This window comes from Triticum dicoccoides, chromosome 3A, assembly GCF_002162155.2.
Source record: "Triticum dicoccoides isolate Atlit2015 ecotype Zavitan chromosome 3A, WEW_v2.0, whole genome shotgun sequence".
Lineage (NCBI taxonomy): Eukaryota > Viridiplantae > Streptophyta > Magnoliopsida > Poales > Poaceae > Triticum > Triticum dicoccoides.
In genome coordinates, this window is record NC_041384.1 from 33,416,990 (window position 1) to 33,426,396 (window position 9,407).

At 46.9% G+C, this 9,407-nt stretch overlaps 1 protein-coding gene across 2 annotated transcripts; it reads left to right on the forward strand.

Moving 5' to 3' along the window:
• Positions 1-363: 363 nt before the first annotated feature.
• Positions 364-4,051, forward strand: LOC119266879. 2 transcript variants are annotated; one of them, XM_037548162.1, is made up of 2 exons: positions 364-1,673; positions 3,582-4,051. In XM_037548162.1, exons 1-2 carry the CDS (start codon positions 422-424, stop codon positions 3,854-3,856), a joined length of 1,527 nt encoding a protein of 508 aa, XP_037404059.1. In that variant the 5' UTR covers positions 364-421; the 3' UTR covers positions 3,857-4,051. The 2 variants fall into 2 exon arrangements, with proteins under 2 accessions (XP_037404059.1, XP_037404060.1); XM_037548163.1 differs by having other exon boundaries at positions 3,585-4,051.
• Positions 4,052-9,407: the final 5,356 nt, after the last annotated feature.

Sequence of the window (9,407 nt, forward strand, 5' to 3'; positions counted from 1 at the left end):
ATTAATTTTATATGGAAAATTGAATTAGTGACATTGACAATACCCTTTAATAAGAAAGAAAATAAAATAATAGCTAATTTTTACAAAATAATAAATTTTTATAAGAAACAATGAATTAGTACCAATGGTATTTCACATTAATAATAAATATAATGAAAAAAATTAAAAAAAAAAATTATACACAACTTTACACTAAAATTGCACTAGACTTTTGTTGTATGCACAACAATCATGTAATAGTGTAATTTTATATGGATTCTCACTAACAATTATCTTTGGAGTCGGACACGGATCGGATGTGAATCCCCGGTCACAAAAGTGCTCTCCCTCCGTCCAAGCCCCACAGAGAAACGGAGCAAACTCCCAGCGCTCTCTTCCCGTCCCGCACCAAATTTCCGCCGCCGCCGCCGTCTCCAGATCCATGGCGCCCCCCGCCGTTCCCGTCCGGCCCTCCGCCCTGGAGGGCTCGCCGCGCTCCGGCCACCCCGACTGGGTCTTACTCAGCAAGACGGGACGCATCTCCGACGACCGGCACGAGACCACCGCCGGGTGCCGCACGGCGGAGGGCCAGTCCGTCGAGGTGTCCTTCTGCCTCGCCGACCCGCCGGCCGTCTCCCACTTCTCCGTCCACTTCCCCGGCCTCGAGGGCGACGACTACTCCGACACCCCGCCCTTGCTCATCTGCGCCGAGGGGGCCTTCGTGCTCTTCTCCGTCACCCTCAACGTCCCCGAGTGGGGCTCCGTCCACCACTTCGTCTACTCCGCCCGCGGCCCGTCCGGCAACCGCCCGTCGCTGCACCTGCTCCCGGAGCCGGACCCTGAGGTGCCAGCCTTCCAGTCCCAGCAGTTCGGCATCCTGCCCTGCGGCGGCGGCCACTTCGCCGTGGCTTTCCTCGATCGCAACTGGATTGACCATCGTGACTGCTGGGAGTATCGCGCCTACGTCTTCTCCTCCACCACGCGGGCATGGAGCAGAACCAAGCCGTCCATGCCGCGCTTGTCCGAGTCTGACAAAGAGTTGCTCGATAGGCATTACAGCTGCAAGCAGATCACTGTCGGAGAAAGCTCGCTGGGCTGGGTTGATCTCTTGTGTGGCATTGTCCTCCTCTGCAACCTCTTCGACAAGCGTCCCGTCATCAAGTACATCCCGTTGCCCGCGTCCAGGGTTCCCCTCGCCGACGAGGACGGTGTTGCGGACATCGCCGCGGAACATCTATGCGATGTCTCATCCTGCGGCGATCTCATCAAGTTTGTCCAGATAGATTTCGATGAACCTGACTACGGAAGCAGTGGCATCGCTTGGAAAGCCACCACATGGAACAGGAAGCTCTCTTGGGATGATTGGCGCAACCGCCGCACGGTTGATGTTGCTGAAATCTCGGTCGACACGAGTTATTCTGCTTTGTTGCCTGAGCTGCTGGATGATGAGAACAAACAACTGGAGCTGAAGAATCTTATTTTCATTAACCCCACCCTGAGCATCCAAGATGACTATCTTCTCTACATAAGGGCCATGGTAAAGGCTCAAGATGACACGACATGGATTGTCGCACTTGACATGAAACATGCCTCTCTCAGTGCGCTAGTCCCAGTGTCCACCCAACCCTTCTGTGGTGTTACCATGTACTCTCCATGCGCCTTCCCCAAGTACTACCTCGACAACATGCCAGCAGGTCTGTTAATTATTCTGCCCTTTTTTTTCTATTCTCATGCTCAAAATGTGGTTTACCAACAATATAGTATGATGTTTTTTTTTTGGAATCTTGGTTAGCTGTTGGTTATGTGTGCTTGCATAGGAGAATGTACATCTGTATATTGACACTGTTGACATTAGATTGTGTAGCCGCTCCTCGAACTTGAAAATCAACTAGAGTGCCCATTGCCCAATCCAGTATATATGTTCATGTGTTGGAAACTAGCAAAAGGCATCAGCTGATGCTAAAAACAGTTGCAACCCTTATGAGCCCTTCTATAAAGACCTCATACACGCAGGTAGACAACTTGTGCATTCGCCAACGAGTTTCTGTTTCATGTTGTTATTTAGGTGCAGGACTGCAGGTATGCAAGGTGATACAGCTACTGATCATGAGGGCATTTCATGTTTTTTGTGGGATGATTGCATACATAGTTAACTTCTTCTGACGGCGTAGTGCTCAATAACTGCTAGTGCTTGCTGAGGCGGTATTGGGTCGACTCATTTCGTTTATCTAACGAAACAGAACAGAGGCAAGGAACTGTAAATGCTAATTCAACTCCATTCCTAGAACCAAATTACAGTATCAACAGATAGGCGAGTTTCTTATCAAGTGGCTTTTAATTTGCACCACAAATTACCATAACCCAACCGGCTCTGGTAGTACAAAATGACTCAGCCATCACGAAAGTTCCACTGCAGTGACATCTGAACCTTGTCTAACTGCAGCTAGCTAGATCCAATCTCCTTCCATCACCATGATGTCTCCTGGCATGCCTGGTGGACATGCCTCTGCCCCGAGACACCATTTTTACCACTGTGGGGTGGCCTTAGTTGTTGTTGGGTCGAACCACGGCATGGCTCACGCTGCAGCTCTTCTTTTTTGTGGTATAGCGATGAAATGAAATTGTAAGAAGAAAGAGCAACTTTTACTCTATCCCAAAACACAATTGGTTCATGATCTGTGTATTACGATCCTATGGTGGCGTGGGAACTCTAGTCGAAGCCTTTCCCCATAGAAAACCTTTCCCTTGAGAGCAGTGGCGGAGCTACAAAAGAAAAGTTGGGCGGGCCAGAGAATACTAAGCTACCAAAGTATACCAAACAGGGCTACCAAATTGGCAGTAAACAACAATTTAGTGCACTGTTAGACAGTAAACAAGAACACTACTTTTGTTGTGAACTTGTAAACTGTAAAAGTGGCATCTGTTGTGAACTTGTAAAGTGTAAAGAACAGATCTTCAGTGGATTATTTATGCTTATTGGGGTCGAGTTTAGGGGATTTAGGGGATGATTTAACGAACAATGACCTAAGTTGAATTTAGGGGAATAAAATTGAGAATCATTTAAATCGATTTACGTATGCTGCTTGCAGGGATTCCGATCAGTAGTGATTCTGATGAATTCAGAGAAGAAGCTAGCTTTTTTTTAGAATCATTCTGATGGATTGAGAGAAGCAGCTAGCTAGTTGGGTGCCTGGGTCGCAGGGTCGCCGCCTACCACTGCATGGTCGCGTGGGTCCCCTGAATAGATGTATGCCGGTTGGCCGCCCGTCCGTGGGACACTGTGTGTGCGGTGCTCCGGTGGCCGGCGGCCCGCGGCTGGTGGCTGATGTGCTTTCTAGTTCTACTGTGCTATGAGACGGCGGTCGAAGTTGAACCCTGAGCCTGCATCGCTGTGAGTCTTACGCGTACGAGTCTGCTGCTTGCCTTCTCTGTATGGTGTTCGTCAGCGCTGTGTGCTGCAGTAGTATAAAATTTATTTTTTGCTCCGGACCTGGGCGGGCCATGGCCCAATCGGCCTTGCCGAAGCTCCGCCAGTGCTTGAGAGGTTTTATGCCTTTCATTTCCCATCTTCTGCATCTAACAGTTGTCTTGTTTAAATTTAGCAGAGGCAGACGTGGTCAAACCAGTGGTCAGGCAACTATACAGTACAAATAAAAGATCTCACAGGAGGCAAAAAGGGTTACTCAACCCAAATACTACCTCTCAAGGGAATCCGGTGGCACGGGGTGAGCGAGCTAGAGGCCAAGAGCGAGCGTCGGTTCTGGACCTCCTGTTTCTGCATCGCCGGAACATTTACTTCTTTTTCTTCATAGTATTACCGATCATGGCAAAAGTGTTCTCTTATATCTATACTCGATGTAATAGAGTCAATGCCTGAACCCCTTTCCTAGTTTAAGTGCAAAAATTGATGTTGCTTCTGCTCTGACTATGTAAAAACAAAAGCATATCAGTTTATTAATTAGGGCCTGCCTCTCCTGTAAGCTGTGGTTATGTATATATATGTAAGGATAATGGTTGCAGTGGCAAGTTAGAAGGTCCCTTTTTTAATTATGAATCAGGTTTGCAGATAACATTGACAACATTCATAGCATTATTTGTCTGTTTAAATATATTTATACCACGATCCACTTGGCATCTCCGCCATCGACCATGTACAAGTTCAGGTTCTGCCGCTACTCCTGCCCTTAGTACTATGTGCTACCTGGTTCTGCTGGTGATGGTGCGATGTATGGATGATTTGCGATGCTAAGTGGCTGAACAGATTGGATTGACTATTGATTATTACAGTGTCAGTTTAGGAGGGAATAAATCGAATGATGGGCTGTCACATTCTGTTGTTCGTGTTTGCAGAGAGCTTCTTATGGTCCCAAGCTTTCTAAAATTTCAAGAACCCGCTCTGTAATATTGACCAGATGTGGTTAACATGGTGGTAAATTTACCAACTAATAACTGATGATTTTGTGAGCTGACTTCTACTTGTGTGCTGAACAGATCAGTCTCATGGATGCGTGATTCATGTACTTTTCTCGATAGATTTAACTATATAGTGCGGAGATATATGGATTAGTTCGTTTTGTGCAGTAGGGTAGCAAATGCACGGCGTGTCCCATCATGCCAGCCTACTTGGGTCCTCCAACGTTGTCCTAGATATCACCAAAAATAGGCATATAACTGTGTGAGTCCCCACTAGCACAGCACTGGGTCATGAATCCTTCCACTATCAAATCACTTGATTTTTTGCACCCAGTGATTGTCACCTGCGTTGTTGCAATAATGCTATACAACTATTGCTTCGATGCATTGTCCATGATTTATGTTGCCAAGTTTTGTGCAAAGAAGCTGGTGGCAAAGTACACGACACTCGTCGCTAATGATGGTAAGAATGTCCATTGGACAGAAGTGAATGCCCACTCAGGCGCTCATTTTAAAAAACTTCCTACAGTTTCAGGAAGGTGGGGTGGTGTTCTTTTGTAGAGAAAGCACATCTAGAGGCATTAAGTGTTTTTCAGGTAAGTTTCACTAATAATGGGACCAATATACTTTTCTTTCACCTTGACTACTCCTGCTTGTTGTCTAAAGTAGTACAAAGGATTTATGTTTTATATTCTTTCCGCTATGGATTTTTCTCCCAATAGATACGGCTTGATCACATGTGTCATGTATGCTATCTCTAGTGATAAATGTATATAGACTAGCTCTATTCTGAAACTTCTGATTTTAGTTCAACTCATGTGCTTACACTGAATCAAGTTACCTCAGTTGGGAAACTTCTAATTTTAGTTAAGCTAAACATTGTATGATTTATTACTAATAATGTGATTTGTAACATCTTCTTGGGTAATTGAATGTTGCTTCTAATTCAGGTCCTATTAGCTTTCTATTTTTCATTTGTAAACTCTCATGTGGTACCTTTTCCTAGGGAAAGTCTAAGGTGATAATGAAATTTTCATGTGAACCTCTTTCATATTTTGATATTTTTATCTGGTTTGAACCAATTTGGGAAAGTCTAAGGTGATACTGAATTTTTCATGTGAACCTCTTTCATATTTTGATGCTTCCAAATGTCTCATGTCATTTTGCTGTGCAACAACTGGCAAACATTCATGCAAAGTTTGGAGCCCAAATGTCCATTTGTTCGCAGGTCTTGGTCTCCTACCCACCTCTCCCTTCAAAAGTAAGTTCATATTTGATTATCATATTTCTCTTCTGTGAAAGATGAAAGGTCCGATGATTGTTTTTATCCAATTCTCATGGTGTTATCGCCGAGCGTCAGATGTCCGACTGACCAATCTGAGGTAGGTGATTGTCATCGTTCTTACAAATTTAACAACTTCCGTAAAAAATAATTAATTGGAGCAGTGAAGTGTTTGGCTTTTGGTTTAATGTACATGTTAGATTTTTAAAGCTGAAGGCCGAACCGATTGAAATATTTTTGTAGGAATATTTGCAGCATATTCGTTACATGTTTATTTGATTTTAGACCTCTTACAAATTGTCTAATGTGATTGTATGCATATATATTCACTCACATAATTGCAAATTCAAGAGCGTTTGGGTGCTTTGGGGAATCTAAGAAAGTCATAGTATCCATGTTATATACTTACTATCTTTGTCTCTGTATATTCTAGAATACATCCTCCGGAAGAAAAGAAAAAAGATCCTTTTGAAATTAACTGAAGAATTAAACATCGATACGTGCGTATAATCCTATGTGCGAAAAGCATGCACTACTACTAGTATTAAGAGGCCCTGAGTTTAGTTTTCGCCCCGCGCGCCCAAAATCTCAGGACCGGCCCTGGCACCGGCTCACAATCATGGCCGCTCGTTGCACGGTGACGTCTTCACAGCATCGGCTCGCAATCATGGCCGCTCGCGGCATAGTGGCGTTGTCGCAGCACCGGCTCACAGCACGGCAGCGGCAACACGGCCTCATAGCACGGTCGCGCCCACGCAGCACCCGTGCACCGGCTTGCAGTCGTGGTCGCTCGTGGTACAGTGGCGTTGCTGCTGCACCGGCTCACAGGACAGCAGCGGCGACGGCAGCACGGCCTCATAGCATGGTGGCGCCCACGCAGCACCCGTGCACCGGCTCGCAGTCATGGTCGCTCGCGGTACGGTGGCGTTGTTGCTGCACCGGCTCACAGGACGGCAGCGGCGGCGGCAACACGGCCTCATAGCACGGTGGCGCCCACGCAGCACCCGTGCACCGGCTCGCAGTCATGGTCGCTCGTGGTACAGTGGCGTTGTTGCTGCATTGGCTCGCTGCACGGCCCGTCGTCGCAGCACCGGCACGGAACACGGCTCGTTCGTCGCAGCACCGGCTCGAAGCATGGCGGCGCCCTCGGAGCACAGGCTTGCAGCACAATGGAGTCGTCGCAGCACCGGCTCGCAATCATGGCCACTCGCTTTTTCTATAATGCATAGTCGGCATGAATGGATTGGTACTTGACTGAATTAGAAGTACGTATCTGGTTCATGCGTGGTTGCTGGAATAATATTGGAGTAACTAGCTAGTAGCTTTGTGGAGTTGATGCACCTAACGTAACATGCGAAACGGTGCGTCGTGGCCTCAGCACTCAAGCAAATAAAGAACAGGCGGACAAAACGGACTTATGGATCGATCGGGTGGCTAGGCACCGGCTAATCCCACGCGCGGATCAGCTGGCTAATTTGTAGCAGCCGCCAAATTATAATCTCTAACCTTAAATTGGATTGGGCTCCGGTCAGGAACACATGATGTCCTATCTCATCCTCTCTCTCCCCCAGGCCCGTTGAGGAGGGTGTGCGGGTCCCCAAAATCGTAGGGGCCCCGATCAGAGGAAAAAACATAATATGATCCGATTTATGCACTGGCTTTTTTTTGAGGATTAAGCCAGCTTTATTAATCAAAGTCCACAGAAAGTGGGATACAAGATAGGTCATGGGTTGGCCAAGCCACAAATGACACCCCGGTCCCCTTCTAAGAGAGAATCTGGCTAGACTATGTGTTTCATAATTTACAGCACGACACTCAAAGGAAAAAATGCATTGAAAAAGGGTAGCTCGAAGACTAATCTCGGACAGACTGGCACTGTATTGCCCTCTACTACCCGAGTTTATATCACAGACAACTTGCTTGCAATCGGATGCCACTATGTAGTTGTTGATAAGAAGATCCTCTGCCAAGCACATTGCCTCCCTGCATGCCAGAGCTTCCAGACAAGCCGGATCGTCCACTCCCTCCACCACTAGGGATGAACTCCCTAGGTAATTTCCGTTTGAATCACGGCAAACTGCTGATGCTGACCCACCTAGCCCCGGTCGTACTGCAGCGTCAACATGGATTTTTGCATACCCCGGCGGAGGCGCCTTTGGTCGCTGCAGTCCCAATGGAGCATTAGGTGCATTTGTTTGTCTTGCTGTCGGGCGGATCACATTAAGCTCGTCACGGTATCTGTTGATGAAAGTCTGTGTTGCTTGAGGACTCTGAAAAATCCCCTCATGAATCGCCTTGCGCCTCGCGTGCCAGATTGACCACAATGTAATCGACAGGAGGACAAACTCGTCATGTGTGAGGGAATCAATAAGCGCAAACAGCCATTGCTTTGCTTTAGGCTCTGACAGCGCCATCATTTTATGTGCAAGTTCCTCATCCACCAAAGCCCATACACATCTGGACATTGTGCATTGAATCAATGACTGTTTCCACGAATCCGGCATCCCGCATAGCCCGCAGCTGCTAGACGTCATCATATGGCGGTGGGCTCGCACGTCCTCGGTGGGTAGGGAGTGTTTTGACAGTCTCCATAGAAACATCTGGACTTTGCCAGGAACTTCAGTTTTCCAAAGTTTCTTCCACATCCCTTCCTCTGACTGCGCTGATGACGTTCCTGGTGACCCATTAAGCCATGCCTCACGGCGTTGTTTAGTTTCTGAGAGCATTCTATACGCTGATTTAACTGAAAAGGTGCCTTTGGGCTGAAAGTTCCACGACCAGAAGTCGTCTACATTACGAGTACAGAGAGGAATGCCCATTATGATATTTGCGTCCATTGGCATGAAGACCTCGTTCACCCTTTGCTTGATCCAGGTAGATGAAGTTGGGTCTATCAATTCTGACACAAGCTGCGGTGGGTTCGCCGAGATGCACCCACAAGGCCGGAGCATTTCTTTTCTTGGGAGCCAATTATCTGTCCATATGTTAATAGTAGCACCGTTTCCGACTCGCCGTATCAGCCCCTGTTTCAAGACGTCACGGCCCTCAATTACTGCTCTCCATATTTGGCTCGGATGACCCCCCAAAGAGGCTTGCAGGATATCCACATTCGGATAATATATGCTCTTTAGTAGTCTGGCACTGAGAGAGGTGGGTTCCTGCAAAAGTCGCCATGCCTGTTTTGCCAACGTAGCTACGTTAAAAAGATCGAAATCTTTAAACCCAAGGCCACCCATGCCCTTCGGCTTAGTCATAGTTTCCCAAGATACCCAGTGTGGCTTTCTTTTGCCGTCCTTCAAGCCCCACCAAAACTTCCCGAGTAGCATATTAAGGTGCTCACATAAACCTCTCGGTAACTTGAAACATGACATAGAAAAGACAGGGACTGATTGTGCAACTGCTTTTACTAGGACCTCCTTGCCTGCCGCAGACATGCAATTCTCAATCCAGCCTTGTACTTTGCTCCACAGTAGGTCTTTCAAATACTTAAAAGCCCCATTTTTCGAAGTACCAATATCAGACGGCATACCAAGGTATTTTTCATTCAGCGCCTCGTTTGGAACATTCAACATAGTTTTTATCTCCAAACGTGTGCTATCTGCAACCCCTTTGCTGAAAAAGATTGAAGGTTTATTATAATTGATCCTCTGACCTGAAGCGTGACAATAAGCTTCCAGAGCTAGGTTCACCTCAGTAGCACCCACACCGTTGGCCTTGAAAAACAGCAGGCTGT